Source organism: Aotus nancymaae, unplaced genomic scaffold (assembly GCF_030222135.1).
Source record: "Aotus nancymaae isolate 86718 unplaced genomic scaffold, 86718_ANA_hifiasm-v0.15.2.pri h1tg000020l, whole genome shotgun sequence".
Lineage (NCBI taxonomy): Eukaryota > Metazoa > Chordata > Mammalia > Primates > Aotidae > Aotus > Aotus nancymaae.
Genome location: NW_026988432.1, coordinates 61,699,810 through 61,722,241, shown reverse-complemented (window position 1 = coordinate 61,722,241; position 22,432 = coordinate 61,699,810). Strand labels below are relative to the sequence as shown.

Sequence of the window (22,432 nt, the reverse complement as noted above, 5' to 3'; positions counted from 1 at the left end):
AGATCAGTTCTACCTTTAACAGTAGGAGTTAAATATATATTTTGTTGTCTAGACCAGTGGTTCTTAAACTCTGGCCTACATCAGAATTACCTGGAGGATTCCAGCCACATGTTTCTCATTTAGAAAAGCTGGGGTGGACTTGAGAATTTATATTTCTAACAAGTTTCCAGGCGATATTGACTCTGCACATCTAGGAACATATTTGGAGAACCACTTGCCTAAACTGATAATACATTTTTTTAGGAAAAATTATCCCAAATGAGAAGCTATAGATGTATAATAGAATGAATGGAAAGAAGGTCACAATAATATAACTAACATATTGGCTGGATGCAGATATATTTTTAATTCCTCAATGGTGAGATAATTCTTGTTAAAATAAGACTTACCTTACTCATTTTTGTAACCTTTGACTATAGCCTTGGTCACTCATAAGAAATGAATTTTTAAATTACTCTTAGTACTCTCTTTTTAAAAAACATAATCACATTAAACAATGATAGAAAAGATACTGTTATTTCTCCTTTATTAATTCTTTAGGGTAAAATGTGTGTGTGTATGTGTGGCTTATATTGTTTTTCAAATCATCTCTCTACAACTAAGTAGTTAAAATTTCTGTAAAAACAGTATTTGTACTAATGGAAGTCAAGATGTTTATTGATGTTAATTTTGCTAGGTTATACTAGCAAATTTTAGTTTTTACTTTGTAATAATGTTTATTTTAGGATTTTTTAATGTTATTTTTTGTATCATCCAATTATAATAATATTTATTAGTTGGGTATTTAGAAAAAATCTAAAAATGTTGTAAATGGTATCTGTATATCACTTAATTGAAAATATCTTCAGAAAATATATTTCATGATGACATTTTATTAGGTTCCTTTCTTAGAAATGCCAGAGTTCAGTCCAAAGCTGGAAAATCATAAGTTTTTAATATTAAAGTTATTATTGTAAAATAATATTTTACAAAATATTGTAAAAAGAATTATCCAGATTCTTTTAAGCAATCATATATAAATATATTACAAGTAAGTAATTCTCTTTGCCAAATATAACAAAGCTACACCTTGATTTTGTAAGAGTTAGTTGCATGTAGCTACCGGGTATGCATCCAGTAAATTTCACTGGAATCTTAACATGTGCTATAAATGAAAAATATTTTCATAATAATACCTTAAACTTCTACAGTAGTTTTAAAATGTGTTATATAACATTTAAAGCATGCGAGGGAATACCTGTAACATAGGTAGCTTATGAAGCTTAAAAATAAAATGAAGAAGTCGGGCATGGTGGTTCATGCCTGTAATCCCATCACTCTGGGAGGCTGAGGTGGGTGGATCATGAGGTCAGGAATTTGAGACCAGCCTGACCAACATGGTGTAACCCTGTCTGTACTAAAGATACGGGCATGGCGGTGTATGCCTGTAATCCCAGCTACTCAGGAGGCTAAGGCAGGAGACTCGCTGAACCTGGGAGGTGGGGGTTGCAGTGAGCCAAAATTGTGCCATTGTACTCCAGCCTGCGCGACAGAGCGAGACTCTGCCTCAAAAAAATAAGTAAAATAAATTTTAAAAATAAAATAAAATGAAGAACTGTGCACCCCCCCATGCACTGAAGAATGAGCATGTCACCAGCATATTGGCACTGTGTTTAAAGTTTCCTGTATGCCCCGTGATACTGAAGAAACTCTTTCCCTTCTATAGGTGGCCAGCACAGCAGTCGTCAGTGTAGGACATGCAGAGTAAGCAATCTTGTCCCCATTGGCAAATGAGAAGAGGGAGACCTAGGTAGACTAAATGATTTTCTTAAGGCCTCTGACTTGGTGTGATCCTTTTCTCACTATAATTTCATTCTGGGTCTCTTCTTGTAGCACAAGGGCATAAAGCCTTGCCCTGAGTCCAAGAGCCATAATGAGAAACATAGCTTCGCCGCTGCATGCATGTGTGGCTTGGCCTGCTTACTAATGACTGATAGGCAGATACCAGTCCAGGGATTAAACCAGTCCTCGAAATTAGAAAAACCGGGAGAATGAAGTGGCTTTGGGATAACTATTTTTTCAAATCTCAAAAACTGTCTTGGCTAAAACCTTTTAAAGAAAACATAGTGGTGTTGATAGTAGTTGATTTTTCTTTTTTAAAAAAAACTTTTTTACTTTCCCCATATTAGCCTTCTTTCCCCGAATTTGTTCTTAAGTATATACATTCACGAAAATTGGCTGGACGAGGTGGCTCACTCCTGTAATCCCAGCACTTTGGGAGGCCAAGGCGAACTGATCACTTGAAGTCAGGAGTTCAAGACTAGCCTGGCGAACATGGTGAAACCTCGTCTCTACTAAAATAAAAAAATTTACCAGGCCTGGTGGTGGGCACCTGTAATCCTAGCTATTTTGGAGGCTGAGGCAGGAGAATTGCTTGAACCCAGGAAGTAGAGGTTGCAGTGAGCCGAGATCACCATTGCACTCCAGCCCGGATGACAGAGCAAGACTCCGTCTCAAAAAAAAAGGAAAATCAAGGTCTCAAGAAACTTTAAAATGTGGGAATCTCTGTGTGAAATTCCATTTTTTTTTTTTTTTTTTTTTTTTAAGGACAGAGTCCTGCTCTCACCCATGCTGGAGTGCAGTGGCACAATCTCGGCTCACTGCAACCTCCACTTCTTGGGTTCTAGCAATTCCCCTGCCTCAGCCTCCTGAGTAGCTGGGACTACAGGCGCACGTCTCTACACCCGGCTAATTTTTTGTATTTTAGTAGAGATGGGGTTTCACTGTGTGGCCCAGGCTGAGCATGGGTTCTCTGGTCTACAAATTGGGAATCCTAAGCACTAACCCCATAGGGCAAGATTCATACACTACCCAGGAGCTCTCATTATTGTGTCATCATAGCTATTCTTACAATTTTCAGTTTTAATTTTAATCTGGCTCCCCCAGCTTCCTGAACTATTCCTAATGTTCATCAAAAACAACCTGCTACACCCTTGCTGTCACCTTCTCAACCACGTGTGTCTGCTGGTCAAAATGCCAAAGACCCACCGGGCAAGAACTCTTTCACTCCTGTATTCTTATTAAGCTCCTAATTGTGTGTGAGAATGTTGTGGTTTGTGTATAAGAAAGAAGTGGCATCCATATGCAAGAGCATACGAGTGCCGACATTTAGCAAGTCTATATAGAACCATAGTTCTTCAATCTTAGAGTAAATTGCATGTAAGACTTTATTTCCCACTCTTTCTTGATGCTGGCAGTCGGACCAGGAGGAAGATGCAGAGCTCAAGGCACAGGTAGAAAATTAAAAATAAAACAAAAACAAAAAAAACAGTGTGTGAGAAGTCATTGTTTGTCTACGGCGTTCAGACCTTTCAGCATGCTCTGTAGCCGGTTACCATGTTGTTGGTGCATTGTGTAGGTTGGCATTTGTTCCCTTGACAACTGTGTCCCTTACTTTTCCCTTTCTTCTCCACTTTTTTCAGAATAGTCTGATTAAACGAATAAAGGGTGAAAATGTGTATGTCAAACATAGTAATCTTATGTTAGAGGTTGGTATTGGTACATACCAGTGCATGTTCGTGTGTGTTGTTTTTCTTTTGGTGGAATACCTGTGGGCTTGTACTGTGATGCATGAACTGTGTTGTGCTCACCTGTTAATAAGTGGGGATGACTTCTCAGCTTCTGATTCCTTATTCTCTCCTAGATATAGATCCCTTTTCCTGTGTGTATATTTATTTTAATTCTCTCAGGTCACATGTGAATTGTACTCTAATTTATAGTTTACCTTCTGAAATTCTTTTGGTATTCATGTTTGTGTGAACTAGATTTTTTTTTCTCTTTCCTTTCCATGGGAAAATCACATTTTCACCAGAGTGTTTGTGGTAGTGCCATGAGCCTTGATCAAAATGTATTTTATTTTGACTACTAATAAGATTAACATTATTTTAAAAAACAAATAAAAGAGCTGAAAGGAACACAAATGTAAAATGTTGACTGCTGGATACTTTATGTTCTGAATATAGGAGCTAGAAAAAACTCAAGATGACCTGATGAAACATCAAACCAACATTAGCGAGCTGAAAAGAACCTTCTTAGAAACCTCGACAGACACTGCCGTCACGAATGAATGGGAGAAGAGGCTTTCCACCTCCCCCGTGCGACTGGCCGCCAGGCAGGAGGATGCCCCCATGATCGAACCACTTGTTCCTGAAGAGGTCAGTAGTCAGGCTTGTGGTCGGACTCACCTTCTGTTCACTAGCCTCCCTTCTCTCCAGGGTGTGGAATTGCATTTGACAAGCTTCTGAGTAGAAGATCTCTCTTCTTATTTATGTTTAACCTGAACTGAGATGCTCAGTGCTCCAAAGGAAAACTGCAAAGTGAAATGATTAAAGTGGCTGAGGAGTGAATAATAACATCAGATGGTTCTTAGGGCAGGAAGCCACAGGGAGACTACAGTAAAAATCAGCTGATTCTGACCATAAACCTAGATTTTATAGCTGAGATAAATCAAGGTATTCTCTTCATGAACTGACACTTTTTCTACATATGCTTTCTTCTTTTGCATTGAAAAACACTCTGCAGACTTTTTCTCATCAATTGCAAGATGAGGCCTTTTGAGATTGTTTGATTAAATGGTAACAAAGTTGATAGCATTTCAGGACAATTTTACTCTGAGATATTATATACCAGGCTTTTATTGATATAATGAGTATTTGATTTTTATTTATAACTGATTTTAACTGATTTATAATAAGTTTTTTGTTTTTTGTTTTCGAGACACAGTCTTGCTCTTTTGCCCAGGCTGAAGTGCAGTGGTGTGATCTCGTCTCACTGCAGCCTCTGCCTCCCAGATTCAAGTGATTCTCCTGCCTTGGCCTCCCAAGTAGCTGAGACTACAGGCACCCACCAACACACTGGCTAATTTTTGTATTTTTAATAGAGACGGGATTTCACCATGTTGGCCAGGCTGGTACCAAACTCCAGACCTTAAGTGGTCCACCTGCCTCGGCGTCCCAAAGTGCTGGGATTACAGGCATGAGCCATCACACCTGGCCAAATTTTAAAAAATTTTAGTAGATGTTTTATGGGGGGAAAGTAGTGGCCAGAAATCTTTTTTAGGTAAGGTTATTTCACAGTCTTTGGCTATACATTTAAAGAGATTTTTTGTTTTTTTGAGACAGAGTGTTTTGTTTTGTTTTGTTTTGAGACAGAGTCTCACTCTGTCACCCAGGCTGGAGCACAGTGGTGTGATCTCGGCTCACTGCAACCTCTGCCTCCCAGGTTTAAGCAATTCTCCTGCCTTAGCCTCCTGAGTATTTGGAACTACAGGCATGTGCCACCATGCCCAACTAATTTTTTTTGTATTTTTAATAGAGGCAAGATTTCAACATGTTGGTCAGGTTGGTCTCAAACTCCTGACCTCAAATGATCTGCCTGCCTTGGCCTCCCAAGGAAGTTCTTTTTAAATGTACAGCCAAAGAGTATGAGGATTCAGCTGGTGTTACTTCAGAGCTCCCATTATGTGGGAACCAAAAATTAGTATAGTGCTAATTTAACTACCTAGTGTTAGACATCATGCTGCTTTATCTCTGTTTCAAAAGAAGTAGTTTTTGAAAACTGCATCTTTTTTAGCATTATATTGATTAACCTCCTTTTCTGTAACACTCCTTTATTGGGAAATATTTGTTCAGGAAGCTGGCACAGAATAGAACATTAAAACTTAGGCTTTGGTGGAGAAAAATTGTTTAAACAGTGGTCTGCATGCAGTGCTTAAGTCCTTGCAGTAAAAACAATAATTGAATTGCACTTATTGTTGATCATGTTCTAAACCTCCTTTGAAAGCTATTTATCAAAAGTAACCAAGAACTCATTATTGCTATGTTCATGACAATTCCAAACCTAGCTAAAAAGGGAATAGGTCTATATCCATTTGAATCACTTTAAAAAGGACACTTTTTATGCAGAATAAATGAAAAGTACAATTACCAACATATTCTTGTACCATTAAACTCCAATTCCATTCAAACTACTGAGTTTCAAGAGATAAATTTCACATTCAGATTGATTTAAACGTAATAGTCCTTACAATATTAAGTTATGCTCTCATAAATTTAATTGTAATTGGTTAAGTTTGGCTTACTCTATTTATACTAACTCTTTTGGAAATAATTTACTGGCTCTAAAGATATCAGATACTGGATTAAGTTACAAAAACACAAACCACATAGCCACCCCAAACAAAACAAAGCAAAGCCTCTCTCCTCATGATGTTATTTCAGAAAATGCTAAATGGTAGCCACTCTGAATGAAAGTTTCAGGAACAACTTAGAGAATGTAAAGGGCGGTGCTAATAAACAAAGGAACGTCATGAGTCTAGGCCATTAGACTAGTAAGATAATTTGTTTTATATCTATTAAATTCTAGATATTAGAGAATTAACATTTGATAAGCCCCAAAGACATTAATAATTTATGAAGTATTTTGAATATACTGAACTTTCCCTGGATATTAATGCTTTTTCTGTGTTAGTGCAGAAAAACTGGAGAAGGCTAAGAAAGGATTTTTTTTCAACATAATTAAGGAAGAAAAACATACCCTCTGCAGAATGGCAAAGCAGTGTGGTTATTTAAACTGAGGAAGACCACAGGCTGGCGTACTCACTGCTTTCAGCCTTGCAGGGTTGTTTTGCAGTCCTGCAGTGCTCCATTACCGCTGTGAACGGAAGACACAGCAGAAAGAGCTTGACTAGATATAAAGAACTTGTTAGAAACAGGGCTGATTAACCCTGCTTATCAAAGGAGCCCTGAAAAGCATCTTGAAGGAGCTTCAAGTCCCAGAGGAAAAGAGCTCTCTTTGGGCAGTCAGGGTGCTATGGCAGCAGGGCCAGGCAGAGTGGCCTCTCCTCCCTTCTACTCTTCTCCAGGACCTCGTAGTCATCGAGGACATTAAGTTTATACTCCAACTGAGGACCCTGTAGATAGCCTTCAGAACAAACCAGAAAGCTCTTGTGCTCTAAATTATTGCCAATTTCTGTGTTAAAACCATGGCTTCTACTACTTTTGTATGTGAAAAGCACAAAAGATAATTTTATCCTTTTTTTAATCCTTTGTATGTTATGTACATAAAACACATACTGGTTTTTAAATATATAACTAAAAGGTTTTTATTTTAGAGGGGATATTTTTTAAAGTAGCTTTTACTAGTTTGATATCACTCTATTTTGTAATAAAATCCACTCTAATTAAACAGTAATCAACCAATTTAGAAAGAAGTCCAATTACTTGTAAATGGAAATATTTAACTTAATTTTTAAAATTGACAACTCTAATAAAGTAATGGTTGTTTGTGTCAGAATCAGAAAGAAACTTAATTTGGTGTCCCCAAACTTAGAACTTCCCAAAGCTTAGTTGGTTTATTTTTGTTTTTGTTTGTCTCGGTGACAAAATGGTACGTTGAAGAAAAAACCTGATCTTTTGAGTTTTAATGTGACCATCTTTTTTCTTTATTTTGTTGTATCTATAGTAGTTGAATTGTTATAATAATTATTTCTATAAAATGCTACCAGTTTATGAACAATTAGAAGAAAATTATAGTTAGAATTATATTCATTGAGCTAATAATGATGATTATGTTCTGAGAATTTTATGTTTGTTTCCTGTATAAAATGGAAATTTGATTGCCAGTTGTTTCAAGTTTCAGATATTTGAGTTAATAGCAGACAAGTAGCAAGGATGCCCCAAAGCAGCAAATAATATCTAATTCTCATTTACTTTAGAAAATTGGCAAATACACCCACACCCAGGGCCCACCAAACATAGGAAGGGTAGGCATGCGGTTTGTGCAGCGTGCCCAAGTACATCCTCTGTCCACAAACTTTTCCCATGACAGCCTTTCGTGATGCATCTAAGCCTTGTCCATGTTAGAGATATATCCTTAGTGGTTACTTGAATACCAAAATTTTCCAAATCTTAATTAAAAAGCAGTACCTACTAGTATGTGTTCTCTCTTTCATGTGAGTGGTAGTTTTACAGGTGTGTTCACTGTACAGTAATTCCTTGAGCTAGATCATTAGTTTAGTCAGTTTCCATGATTTCCAAACATTGCTTTGCGAATTTGCCCATTCCCTAAAATTTATTTGTAGAAATCTTTAATCACCCAACAGTAAATAACACTGTTACGAATTTTGTGTGCCAGTATAGGGCCTTGTTTTCCAATTATGATATTGAGATTAATTACTTATAATGTTTAAGTAACTAAATGAAATGGTTGGGCTATATACCTGACTATATCCTAGCTCCTAATAAAAGTGAGTTTCTTTATCAGTGCCTCTTCACTTCTCTATTAACTAGACTCACTATATTGGGAGGTTGACCATATATAGAATTAAATTCTAAAATCTCCCTATGTTACCTGTTTATGTTATTGGACATACACAGTTTAGAATGTAGACACTTAATATTTTCAATTATAAGACAGGCATTTTTAAAATTAGTTGGTTTCAGACAACAGGATATGCTGAAAACCAGTTTTGCTGGGTTTTTGTGAAGCTTTTATCTTAGGAATAATATTTAGCTCAGTGATTGTAATTAGAGACCTAGCAATGCTATTCTGAAAAGTGCCTATAATTTTGACCTTTCCTTTCTGTTTCTCATTTCTGTTTGCAAAAGAGGCTATGATTAAAAGCAAAAAAAAAAAAAAAAAGGAAAAAAAGAAACAAAAATCCACATTTAATGATTACACATGGTACATTTTATCTTTTCCAATACCATCCTCCAAAATGCAGCAGGACGGAGGGCTGTTTTTTTTTTTTTCTTCTCTGAAAATGGCTTACTTGTTTATCATTAGAAAGAGTCATTTGAGAATGATACTATCAAAATCTGTCAGTAGATCCTGCAGAATATTCCAGATGTTCCCCTACAACGTCTTGCAAACAAATGATTAAATGTAGTACTGGTAGATTTTTAGACAAAAATAAATTTTAAATAGTTATCATAAAATTACCTTATTTGTAATGATAAAACATATTTTAAAAGTTCCATTCTTCTAGAAACTTTGAACTTGCCATCGTTATTTTTCAAGTTAATCTTCCGAAATATCCTTTCTATCCTTGCTCTGTGGAGTTGAACACCACGCAGAGATAGGCTTGATAGCTCATGTATTGCCACCTAAATTGTGCCTATTTAATACTAAAGAAAAAAAAGTAGTTAAAAAGTAAAAACCTAGTTCCTAACATGAAATACTATTTCTTAATTTTTTTATGTTAAAGAATGAATTGATACACTTAATTTTCCACCAAAATATTTTGAAATTGACTTTTAAAAATTATTAACCATGTTCTAAAAGTTCAAATAAAGCTATACCCTTGAGTATTTTTTTGTTTATTTGTGGGATAATAAATCAATCCATCTAAGTATAACTGGGTTTATTTAAATTAGTGACTAATGCAGTGACATTGTGTACATTTCACTACTCTGTAACAAGCAGCACCTAAATGGGGAATACAATAAAATACTTGTCAGAAATAGAAGTCAGGCTTTATTCCTAACTTAAATTTTTAAAAATTTCTTAATGTTTTATTTTAAATACCCACTTTTTAATGCCAACATAAACACTGTTTAAATGCCAAGAACAAATGCCTTTATATTGCTCTTGCATGTTCTGTGTTTGTAGAAATGAAGCACATTTGAGTTACATAAACCCCAAAGTTTCAGAAAATCTGAACTCTTCGGAAAAAACTGAATTTTGAGATAGTTTCAGATCATTTTTCAAATGCATAAATAATAATTTACTCCTTCAGGAAAAAAAAGAGTGAATATTATGAGAATATATGAGATAGATATAGTACAATGAAAGAACTCTCTTCCTAACTTGCCTTTTTGGAAACTGTCTACTTCCTCTTCTCCAACCCAACCCCCTTTATTCAAACAGACCAAAGAAGAAAGAGAGATTTCTGAAAAAATTATATTTTTGCAGCAAGGAAGCTCTCCATTCTTTGAGTCTCAGGTAAAAACCAAACATAAAGGATTTTCCAAAAGGAATTGCTCTTCAGACTTTAGTGTCATTAAAATGTTTTAGTTTTTATTTTCCCTTTTAAATGTATTTTGTTTAAAACCAAAGTAGGTACATAATTTTGATTTAGATTCTGGGGAAGGGAAAATGGAATTCTCTTAATATTTTAGTTATTAGTTATGCATCATTTCTTTATGGCTTCTAATCCAAGCTGATTTTTCTCTGTATGTTGTCATTGACTTACTTTCTAATAATAATCTTGCTGAAATATTGTTTTACTACCTGTTTTTACCTGTAGAATGGTGCTAATTTAGATGATGTTGATTGATTTTGAAAGTTCTGAATTCTTATTGGTTTCCCCACTAGCCAAGTGTGATAAAGAAAATGCAGGAAGGAGATTCTGCTGACTCTGTGGTTACTTCTCATCAAATAATTTTCCAGAAAACTGTCCCATCGACCCTAGAGGTTATTCTTTTAATTCATTTCACCTCATCTAGCAGCAGCATGTAGATGTATCTGTAGTAATTTTTTTAAGGCACACATATTTCTAGATTTAAATTTTCAGGCTGCAATAAACACAAACGTTTCTAGAAAACATGCCAGTTTAAAATGTAAACCAAGGCACTCACCTGCTCCTAGTTCGATATCTCTTCCCTCTGTGATCTGTGAAGCTATTAACTTACCTGGTCACATTATATTATGCCTTCCTGAATACAAAAGTTTCTTAGCTTTCATTTCTTTAGTTTTATTGGAACTAACACTAAAGAAAGTGGGAGAGAAACTCCTGAGACAATAAACTTCAGTTGTGAATAAGACTGGCGCCGGGTACAATGGCATGTGCCTGTAGTCTCAGCTCCTGGGGAGGCTGAGATGGGAGGATTGCTTTAGCCCAGGAGTTCAAGGCTGACCTGGGCAACATAGGGAAACCCCATTTCTTTAAAAAATATATAAGACTCGAACAGTATACAGATCACTATTTATAAGGGGCTCTAATAGTGTCCCATTAGTGGGAAATATTTTGGCATAATACCTTGAACACAGTCACACTCAATATTTATTGAATAATAAATGCTATTATGGATTCAATTCCCTGTATAAGGAAATACAATTTACAAATATAGAAAATGATATTGACATAAATTTGTAGAATGTTGGGAAGTTTTTTGTGAGAACAACAGTATATGAAGTATAGATTATATTTAACGAGGAAAACATTTTATGCCCACACACGTAAAGCTAAGTAACTTGTAGAACAACTTCAATAATATTATTTAATCTTGAAATATAAAATGATCCAAAGTTTATCATAAGAGCAAATCTGTTCTTCAAAAACTTTACTGCAAAGTATGTTCCAGTTTAAAGAAGTCACAACTCTGCCTACAGAATGTATTCTGAGCTGAAGTTTATAGTTTATCATTTCAGAGAAGAGATTGCAGCCATAATTATTAGATAATAACATAAGCCCTGGACAGTCCCATCACAGACCTGCATGTAGCAGTTGCCCTGATTTTTTTAAAGGATTCTTATTTTAGAAATGAGATACCATCAGAATTTCTAATTTAGCTTTTATATTTCAAATATAGGGCACAGAGGATTGGGTTATTGTAGACAAAATACCCACTGAGGTAGTTGATGGTGATTCGAAAAAGATTGTGACTTACAAGGTGGTGACCGTGAGCAGTAGAACTGGTGACCTCACACCCGACATGTTAAAATCTGGCACTATTAAAATGCATAGCTTCGAAGACTTGGCTCGAGAAATGCAACTGAAAGAAGACAGCAAACAGAAAATATACACTCTAGGAAAATCCTACGACACTGTCTCCGGGAGAATTGTTACTATGACTGAGAAAGCTAAAGAGGGTGAAAAAGTGGGACAGCCCTCCACTGTGGAAGCCCTTCAGAAAATAGAGAAAGGAATGTCAGAGTCCGTGAAGACCATTGCCGGACTGGCAGAGTATGAGGTCCTGGAAGCCCTCGCTGATGAGAAATCCAAGAGAGGACCCGAGGTCCAGACCACAAAGCGGAAATTGTCCGAATCCCTGGCGCCCATCAAGGAAGCCGAGTCTCGCCGGCAGAGTCCAGAAGACGACGACCTCAAGAAGGCTCCACAGCTGGGGAAGGACATGACCGTCCCCGCTGGCCTGGAAGGCAGACGCTTCAGCAAAACAGAGCAAGTGCCAGAGAGTGAGGTCTTAAAAGTGGGCCTCTTTGGTCCCCGAAGGAAGAGCCTGTCCGAATGGAGATATTCCCAGGAACCGGCCTTTACCGTTGCTACTGCCCATTACGTTACTGAGTCGTCGGCCTCCCGAGTAGTGGTAACCAGTGTCGCTCATTGGGGCCACAGTTTGCAATTCCAGCATGACAGTTTTTGAGGCAGTCCCCTTCCACCCCAAACCTTTTCGTTTCTCTTGCTGCTTGGCTTTATGTTGAGAGCAGCCAACCCAGCTTTTTAATTTTTTTCATGGTCAAATCAATACCGCAGTGCAAAGTCAGCATTTAAACACTTTCCATTTTATTTCCAGCTGCCCGTTCCCAAGATGTGATAGTGCTGCTGTGGCTTGCAATGAAGGGGGAAAAATATCTGCTTAAATCGGCACCATCCTGATCCTAATAACTCTCTCTGCTTTACCAAACAAGAGCTCCTGGTCACCCCAATTTTCTATTTTATTTCTCATTCTTTTCTGTTTCCAAACTCTGTATCGGAGATTCCTTCATTCCTCCTCCCCCGTCTCCTCTGCCTACGATTTTGTCTAACAAGCTGTGAATGTGTATGTGCCTAAGTTTGTGTCTCTCTTTTGTGCTTGACTCTGCCTTTCTTTGTTCACTCAGACTAAGCAGTCTTCTGGGGAAAAGCTCATGGATGGCTCTGAAATCTTCAGTTTATTAGAGTCTGCGCGAAAACCAACAGAATTCATAGGAGGGGTTACTTCTCAAAGCTGGGTTCAGGTGGCCATTTGTTTTCGTCCTTGGTGTTTCTGAATATACCCATTTGCCTTTCCTTACTCTTTTTGGGGCGGGAGTGTGTGTGTTGCATCCAGCTGGCTTTGCCTTCAGCGTCTCAAAGGTGTCTTCACCTAATTGTCCTTTGTACTAGCTTGGCATATCTGTCACATGCCTTTAGTTGCATCTCAAGAACGTACTTCAGATATTCAAAAGGTAAACATGTTGAGAAATTTGAATGGCATTTAATTTCTAAAAGCATTATATCTCACCCCTTGAGTCTAAGAAAGCAGCCCAAACCAACGTGAATGTGCTGCAATGCTTTGGTTTTTGTTTTGTTAATTGCACTTTATCCTGCTCTCTGTTTGTTTTGCGGATGTCCTGAAGCAGCAGCACAGGTTCAAGTGCATGCACCAGGGGCAGGGGCAGGGGCAGGCATCAGAGATTCCAGTGGGAGGAATGAAAGCTAATTTATATTTCCTGTCAGTGTTTCTGGTTATAAGCACTTGATGCTGGCTTTAGGCATCCTGGCAAGTGGCGGCTTTAGTTATTTTCTGACCTTTGGTTGATGGAAGGTCACACTGATGCCACAATCTCTTCTCATGCAGAAAATGGAAACCAAGACGGAATCCAGTGGAATCGAGACGGAACCCACCTCGCACCACCTACCGCTTAGCACTGAGAAGGTGGTGCAGGAGACTGTGCTGGTGGAGGAGAGGCGTGTGATGCACGCAAGTGGGGATGCTTCTTACACAGCAGGAGATGGCGGGGATGCCGCAGCACCGCCCACATTCACGGGGGCTTCTAGTGTTAAAGGGAAGGAGGGCTCTGCCTTGACGGAGGGGGCTAAAGAGGAACCAGGGGAGGAGGTCGCTAAAGCTGTGCTGGAGCAGCAAGAGACAGCCGCTGCTTCCCGTGAGCCACCAGAGGAGCAGAGTGCAGCCATCCACGTTTCAGAAACTTTGGAACAAAAACCTCACTTTGAGGTAACTAGTAGTTAATGTTACTTTTATCCCTAAAATAAAACTGATATAGGATGCTTGGAAATTTAGATCAGTATAATGGTGAGGCTGTTTAATTTTCTGTGAGTTTTTCCTCTTCCTTCCTTCTACCTATTAGGGGCCTTCATACTGGTTTCCGGCTTTGGGGTCCCATACAGACATATCTCTTAATTATTAATAATATAGCACCGGGAAATGGTTTCTGCTCTCACTGAAATTATTGTAATTAGCAGTAAAGTTGAGAAATGCAAAGTTGGCCAAGATATTAGAAAACGTGATAAATTTATTTCTGATGAGTGCACTTTTTCAGAAGCACCAAAACCATGCTTGGCCAGGTCCTAAATGCCAGAACTGTATTCTTTATTCTCTTTTATTGAGATTCCTGAAGTATTTGGGAAGTTAATGTCTCATTATTAGTTTCTTCTTTCTAAGAAGTTATTAAATAGAAGACTTATTTTTTTTTCTTATTGCCTTCAAAATGTTTTTCTTTACCTGGAGAATCTCATATAAAAATGTTATGGCCGAGGCGGGTGGATCACCAGGTCAAGTGATCGAGACCATCCCGGTCAACATGGTGAAACCCCGTCTCTACTAAAAATACAAAAAATTAGCTGAGCACGGTGGCGCGTGCCTGTAATCCCAGCTACTCAGGAGGCAGAGCCAGGAGAATTGCCTGAACCCAGGAGGCGGAGGTTGCGGTGAGCCGAGATCGCGCCATTGCACTCCAGCCTGGGTAACAAGAGCGAAACTCCGTCTCAAAAAAAAAAAAAAAATGTTGAGATTCCAGGAGACTGTTTGACACGTACGTGTTGTATGCCTCGTTCCCCAGCACTCCCCACATAAACATTAATTGCATACTAACCTGTGCTTATAACCACCAAAGAGTAAAGGGAAGAAAATAGTCTGTTTGTGCAAACTGTAATAACCACTCTACTTACTTCCCTTTGGCACAGTCCTCAATGGTGAAGACGGAAACCATCAGTTTTGGCAGTGTTTCACCAGGAGGAGTAAAGCTAGAAATTTCTACCAAGGAAGTGCCAGTAGTTCACACCGAAACCAAAACCATCACATATGAATCATCACAGGTGAGGTGTTCTGTGAAGACCAGAGCCCTGGCTCCTCATTTCACCCCTCTTATGGCTTATCGTGTTTACATAAAACTGCACAATATTTAATTCATGAGACTTAGAGGATCCAGCAGCCAGACCATCACTATTAAAAGTGAGGCAATAATGGTCATTTTATTACTTACCAGGGAGCAGCAGGTGACTTAACCAAGTCTTTATGTGTCTCGAGTGTAGAAAAAGGCTCAGAAACCTGTTTCCCTAGCCTTGGAGAAAGAAAAGTATTCACTTAGCCATCCACTCCTCACATTTCTAAAATCTTAGTTTTTTTTAATGACAATTATCTCTGGTTGCACTTAGTTCTTATTCTTGGGAGCAGCTCTCAGACTCTAAAGAGCACAATGATTGTATAATGGAAGATAATGAAATTGTCATAATGCCTTAAGTAGCATCACCAACTTCTGTAGAGCAAATGTGAGCACCTGGATGAGGGGTCTATTCCTCTGCTGCTTTAGGTCGATCCTGGCACAGATCTGGAGCCGGGCGTGCTGATGAGTGCACAGACGATCACATCTGAAACCACCAGTACCACCACCACTACGCACATCACCAAAGTAAGTGGAGTGAGAACCAAGAAGAGGATTCCTTGAGAGCAAGCTGGAGGAAAGTGCTTGTTCAGAACTTCTCAGAGGTCAGGCTGCCCAAGCACAAAGTGGCTTGACAGTTAGAATGCCAGGATAGCTGCAAGGAGAGCTTTTACAACTCCTAGATTTACGATGCACTTGTCCTCATGTGTGAGTTCCTTTTTAGGAATGTACATTCTGATATCCTAAACTTAATGTTTACTCCAGTACTTGGCATGTGGTAGGTGTTCCAGAAACACGGGCCATTCAGACCCAAAGGCCTCCACTCTGTCCTCACCTCTGGAATTAAAAATGTTAAAGTACTGCCATAGAACTCTAATTTCAATTCTCAAAGAATGAATGATGTTACTTAATGCTCTGTCAGCATCTTCTGCCATTTCCTCCACTGAAGAACGATGATTTCTCCCAGAGTAAATTCATAAAGCTTCTCTTTGTGTCTTGCAGACTGTGAAAGGGGGCATTTCAGAGACAAGAATTGAGAAGCGAATAGTCATCACGGGAGATGCAGACATTGACCATGACCAGGTAATATGTGTGAGACGGTAAATACCCTGGCAGAGAAACAAGGAAAAACCTGTTGGCCCTACAGTTGCAATGCTATTCCTCTAGTCCAGCATGTATTCTGAAAAGAATTCTGAATTAACTTTCCAATATATGATTTTCCTTTTGTAATCATTGTACCTCATTTGTAAATTGTGGATATAGAGCTAGTTCGTAAGTCTCCACCTCGCCACTGATCATGCATGTTCCACCTCCTTTTTGTTTTTGCCCTTCTGTGATTTCCTGGGGATAGGCGCTGGCTCAGGCAATTAAAGAGGCCAAAGAGCAGCACCCCGACATGTCAGTGACCAAAGTAGTGGTCCATAAAGAGACAGAGATCACACCAGAAGATGCAGAGGATTGACCAGAGGTAAGAGGTGATGCTGATTCTCTAGGCTTGCCTAGGCTGGCATGAGGCATGGGGCACCTCCCTCTCATCCTTCACCTGATCCTTCCTTTCCTCTGTTCTCTCACTGGCATTTGTCGGGCTGGTTACCAAGAGGGTGGAGAATTGGTTTACGGGTTTGTCTCACATTTGGAGCTTCCCTTCTTGTGGAGTTTTTGCATGTACTGCCAGTCAGAGGATAAAGGAAGAGCAGAGGCTGTGCTTGTGTGGTCTTCCTGGTGTTCCCTTTTATTCCATGCCCTGCACTCTTTTCATTATCCAAATTTGTAATGTCAAAGTTGATTTTACTTGCCATGTGGCCTAATTGGAACTAAGGCTGTGTTGCTCTGAGAGGCTCAATTTATGTGTTCCAAATACTAGGAAAATAATATATACCCCTTTCTCCTTCTGATGGCAACATTATCCCATTGTAAGCTTTCTCCTCAACGACGTTTGATTATAGCCTGTTTATGCTTTGGTCTTTGGTTTTGTTTTTTAATTTGAAAGCTGAGCACTCACTTTCTTTTTGGATGTCTTATATTTCCTGTATTCTTTGGGATGATTTTTCTCCCTAGTGTAGCACTGTCTCAGGAGGAGGCAAAAAATGCAATCTTGTGGTCCTTTAGAAAGCACATGCCTTTCCAGTGGCTGTTTGGCCAGCATCATAAGCAGACTGTATCATCTGTGTGTGCACAGACTTGTCATGCATACTAACCTGCCATGCAAGAACTCATGGGGCTGTGAGCGTTTCTGAGAGGGCTTTGAATGCTGAATGCAGCAGTCAAGCGACTTGCACAACTTGGTGATGTGATAAAATGTTTAGGAGATTTAATATATTAGTAAGTTCTCTAACATTGGTTTAAGAAACATAAATTGTTGAGTGACATCTCTTAAAAGAAAAATATAAAAACCGCCCGTTTTACTCAAATGAATAGTATATTTTGGAAGATAGCAAAAAAAAAAAAAAAAATTCTTCCATGAGCTTCAGCCACTTGGACATTATCGTAATTACTTAAGAGAAAGTGTATAATTGGCAGTGACTTAACACTGGAATGTCATGGCCTCTTGTCCAAATGAGCATTCTATCCTCTAAGATACTGTTTTTGTGTTCTTGATCTGAGAAAATCTTCCAGTTGTTTTCAAATGAGTAACTAATCAAATCTTTTTTCTGCAGGAATAACTTAGCTTGCACATGAATGCAGTCATGCAAACCGTTAGGAAAACCAGAGCCTATATGGAGTTCCCTCTTCTAACCCAACTGACTTGTATCTGTCCGTGGAAAATTTCAGTCCAGAAGAATTGACCTTGACCATTAATAAAGACACTGGCAGAGAGATCCTCCCATAATAAAGCAATCTGATTCAGCATCACTAAACTGATAATGCATGAAGCAACAATAAAATTACAAATAGCAGCATTTTTAATTTTCACAAAATGTCTCAGTTTTCAGCTATACCTGCACGTTCATAACCAGCAATATAAACCGTGATCTCATGTAACACATAAGCAATTCATGCCTTTCATAGTTTATTATTATTAAAGTCTAAACACAATTGCAATTTCTTGGGTAACAAACCTTTTGTTTACAGTTAAACGAAGATTACCCTCAAATGCTAGAAGCTGTCTAGGTCCATCTGATGTGTCAGATTTTTCCCAGATTAGATGTGCCAATAACCGAGTTTATTCAGTAAACAACTTATACTTGTTTCATCTGGTTTTATTACTCTCACCCATAAACAGTAATGACTTTCTGACCCTCTGGAAATATTTAACGCTTACAATCTTGCTTTGTGTATCTCATTTAATTTGTTATAAGGTAGTATTGATTTTAGCATATTAATGTGATTTCTTCCTCATTGTTTGCTTTGGTCTGTGTTCAATCCAGAGAGCTTTTCAGAGTTCCCTAACCAGTCCTAAATATGTAAATTGTCATTATTTTGGGAAGAAAAACCTGTATTTTTGTTAGTTTACAATATTATGAAATTTCACTTCAGGAGACCCTGTTGGGCTTCCTGTGGCTTTGTTTTCTTTGTTTCTTTTTCTGTGTATTTTTTAATTGATTTTTCTTCTTTTACTTGAAAAGAGTGTTTTATTTTCAAATCTGGTCCATATTTACATTCTAGTTCAGAGCCAAGCCTTAAACTGTACAGAATTTTCACTGTAATTAAAACTATTTAGTGTTATAAATAGTCTTCAAAAAGAGAGATTCTCCATTACACAGTCACCTGCATCACAGCCCATGGTGAATGTATGTTTCTGCATAGCAAAATAAAAACGGCAAATGCACTGAAAGCTCTAGGTTTCTATGTTTAATAATTTCAGGATTGTATGTGTTGAGTCCAGAGATAATAGTTGCGTAACATCAAAGACTTTATTTCATCTACACTGTAGAGCTATCCTGCCTTTACAAGATTTAAAAAAACACACACACACAGAGTATACAGTATGCAGTGTCTGTACCTTTTGAGGGATTGAAGATGGGAACAAAATACGCATACTTAAATATTTGGTTGCCTAAGAAAGGTTTAAAAAATACATCATTGAATCTCATCCTGAAAGTTTTAGGTTTTTTTTTTTTAAATAAGGAACAAGACTCTGCTGGGCCAGGCGCGGTGGCTCACGCCTGTAATCCCAGCACTTTGGGAGGCCGAGGCGGATGGATCACGAGGTCAAGAGATCGAGACCATCCTGGTCAACATGGTGAAACCCCATCTCTACTAAAAATACAAAAAATTAGCTGGGCATGGTGGCGTGTGCCTGTAATCCCAGCTACTCAGGAGGCTGAGGCAGCAGAATTGTCTGAACCCAGGAGGCGGAGGTTGCGGTGAGCCGAGATCGCGCCATTGCACTCCAGCCTGGGTAACAAGAGTGAAACTCCATCTCAAAAAAAAAAAAGAAACAAGACTCTGCTATAAAACAGGGTTGCTCAGCCTACAATCTCATGACCCATTTTAACAATCACTGTCACTGTCATCCATTTCTTTCATTATATCCACCTCTTCCCAGCACATCTATTGCTCTATTAAGTCAGCGTCAACCCTAGCTGTCTTAAAAAATCAACAGAGAGACTGGAATGTGAATTTGAAATTGCTTGTAACTTACAAATGAATGTTACACATTCCTTACATTAAGTGCTTTTAATTTTTTTTAATCTTTCTTACTGCTTCAAATTAACTGGTATAGAAGTTTCTGCCTTAGGTAGCCATAGAGGTGGCCTTGTATTCGAATGGGCATTTACTCATGAAGTAAAATTGGATAGTTGCATTAAAAAAAAAAAAAAATTTGTGGCAGGCCACTGGTGCATGTAAAATTATGTTCTCAGAAATGACATTTATTTTGACAAATAATTTCTTATCAGAGCTGCTTAGCTCTGAGGAAGGGTGACAGACGGATCTGATCCTCCCCCATGAGTGTGGCTGTTAACACACGCATGGGTGAACAAACATGCTCTGCTTAGGAAATGGGAATGGGGCAGCAGAAAGACTGGCTCTAAGGGGCTTTGACGTGCCCTATCTCAGCATCACTCCACTGTTGCTGGTACGGAACACTTTCCACTTGAGTTGAATACCACAAAATTTCAGGGACACTAAAAGACATAACTTGATAACAAGAGGTCAAATCTAAGAACCAACCTTATAAAGAAGTTGCTGTGAATAAAAACATTCATATGGGTGTTTTGTTCATCCTGTTACACATGCCAGAAACCTGGGAGACTTGGGCACCAGTGTCTTCCTCACCCATCATTTTCCTAGCCTGCCGATTACATTTCTTCACTGTCTCTTTAATCTAGCCAGGACACTATATCTAGACTATTCCAGTAGCCCACTGACTCATGTCCCCACATTCTTACCCACATCATCCAGTCCCTTACACTGTAGCTTGCAATCTTTCAAAAAATACAAATGTAATCTTGTCACCCTTGTGCTTAAAATGTGCTTTTGGCTTTGCTCTTAGTGTAAGGCCTCAATTCTTTTTTTTTTTCTTCAACTTTAAGATTCAGAAGGTACATGTGCAAGTTGGTTGCATGGGTATATTGCATGATGCTGAGGTTTTGGGTATGATTTAACCCATCACCTAAGTAATGAGCATAGTACCCAATAGATAGTTTTTCAACCGTTGCCTCCCTCCTCCGTCTAGTAATCCGCCGTGTCTATTGTTCCCATCTTTGTGTCCATGTGTGTCCAGTGTTTAGCTCCCACTTATACATGAGCACATGCAGCATTTGGTTTTCTGATTCTGCATTAGCTCATTTACAATAATGCCTCCAGCTGCATCCATATTGCTGCCCAGGGTGTGATTTTTTTCACTTTTTATGGCTGTATAGTATTCCATGGTGTGTATGCATTACATTTTTTATCTGATCCACCATGGATAGACACCTGGGTTGATTCCATGTCTTTGCTATTAGTGAATAGTGCTGTGATGAACGTATGCATGCATGTGTCTTTATGGCAGAATGATTTATATTCTTTATATCCCTTTGGGCATATACCCATGAATGGGATTGCTGAGTTGAATGATAGCTCTATTTTTAGATCTTTGAGAAATCTTCATACTGCTCTCCACAGTGACTGAACTAATTTACATTCCCACCAACAGTATATCTGTCCCCTTTTCTCTGCAGCCCACCAATATCCTTTCTTTTTTTTTTTTTTTTTTTTTTTGAGACGGAGTCACTCTGTCACCCAAGCTGGAGTGCAGTGGTGCCATCTGGGCTCACTGCAACCCCTGCCTCCTGGCTTCAAGCAGGTCTCCTGCCTCAGCCTCCTGAGTAGCTGCGATTACAGATGCATACCACCACACCCAGCTAATTTTTGTATTTTTTGTAGAGACGGGGTTCCACCATGTTGGCCAGGCTGGTCTCGAACTCCTGACCTCAGGTGATCTGCCTGCCTTGGCCTCCCAAAGTGCTGAGATAACAGGAGTGAGCCAGCGCACCTGGCCTTTTCTTTTTTACTTTTTAATAGTAGCCATTCTGCTTGGTGTGAGATGGTTTCTCATTATGGTTTTGATTTGCATTTTTCTGATGACTAGTGATGTTGAGCATTTTTTCATATGTTTATTGGCCACTTGTGTGTCTTCTTTTAGAAATGTCTGTTCATGTCCTTTGCCCACTTTTTAATGGGGTTGTTTTTTGCTTGTGGATTTAAGTTCCTTATAAATTCTGGACATGAGACCTTTGTCAGGTGCATAGTTTGTGAATATTTTCTCCCATTCTGTAGGATGCCTGTGTACTCTGTTGATAGTTTATTTTGCTGTGCAGAAGCTCTGTAGTTTAAGTAAGTCCTACTTGCCAATTTTTGTTTTCGTGGCAATTACTTTTGAGGACTTAGCTATAAATTATTTGCCAAGAAAGGCCTCAATTCTTCTAACCTGGCCTGAAGCCTTACATGGACTGGCTGCTCCCCACCTACTTGTCAACCACAGAGGCAACAGTGTGTCCGCTTACTCTGGGATCCCTCTCCCCCTCCATCGCGCTGGTGAAGTGCTGGAACTATCCTCAGCCCTGTTTTACTGGGTCCCAAATTCTGTTGTAGATCTGAGCTCAAATGTTCCCTTCCTGATTTTACAGATGAGCTTTGCCTATTATACACTCTCAAAGCAACATTTTTGGTAGCAGATTTCATGATTGTAACTTTTATTTTTCTGCCCAATTCTTTGAATGAATCTCTTCTGCATGCCATGGATCTCACGGATGGCCCACATCCAAGCATTGTGCCTCCATGAGTGGTGCTCAATATTTGTATGAATGAATGAACTCATTGATAAAGGTTACTTTGCTAAGATAAATCTGAAACATCAGTTTTTTCCTGAGTTTTCTCTGAAGCCCAGCAAGTGTGGGGGAGTGGCTCCCCATGGAAACAGTTC

At 38.7% G+C, this 22,432-nt stretch overlaps 1 protein-coding gene across 22 annotated transcripts in view; it reads left to right on the top strand.

Moving 5' to 3' along the window:
- Positions 1 to 17,981, top strand: part of EPB41L3 (erythrocyte membrane protein band 4.1 like 3) — a 156,172-nt gene extending 138,191 nt beyond the window's left edge. For 4 of the 22 annotated variants that reach the window (XM_064379402.1, XM_021672415.2, XM_064379399.1 and 1 more), the window contains 9 exons: positions 3,237 to 3,272; positions 4,002 to 4,193; positions 12,820 to 12,936; positions 13,539 to 13,916; positions 14,885 to 15,016; positions 15,511 to 15,609; positions 16,084 to 16,164; positions 16,433 to 16,549; positions 17,739 to 17,981. In XM_064379402.1, the coding sequence (XP_064235472.1) occupies positions 3,237 to 3,272; positions 4,002 to 4,193; positions 12,820 to 12,936; positions 13,539 to 13,916; positions 14,885 to 15,016; positions 15,511 to 15,609; positions 16,084 to 16,164; positions 16,433 to 16,543 (1,146 nt within the window). In that variant the 3' untranslated portion in view covers positions 16,544 to 16,549; positions 17,739 to 17,981. Of the gene's footprint in view, positions 1 to 3,236; positions 3,273 to 3,461; positions 3,528 to 4,001; positions 4,194 to 9,906; positions 9,982 to 10,353; positions 10,453 to 11,570; positions 12,306 to 12,819; positions 12,937 to 13,538; positions 13,917 to 14,884; positions 15,017 to 15,510; positions 15,610 to 16,083; positions 16,165 to 16,432; positions 16,550 to 17,738 lie in introns of all 22 variants that reach the window. The other 18 variants (XM_064379387.1, XM_064379386.1, XM_064379390.1 and 15 more) reach the window with 10 other exon arrangements.
- Positions 17,982 to 22,432: the final 4,451 nt, after the last annotated feature.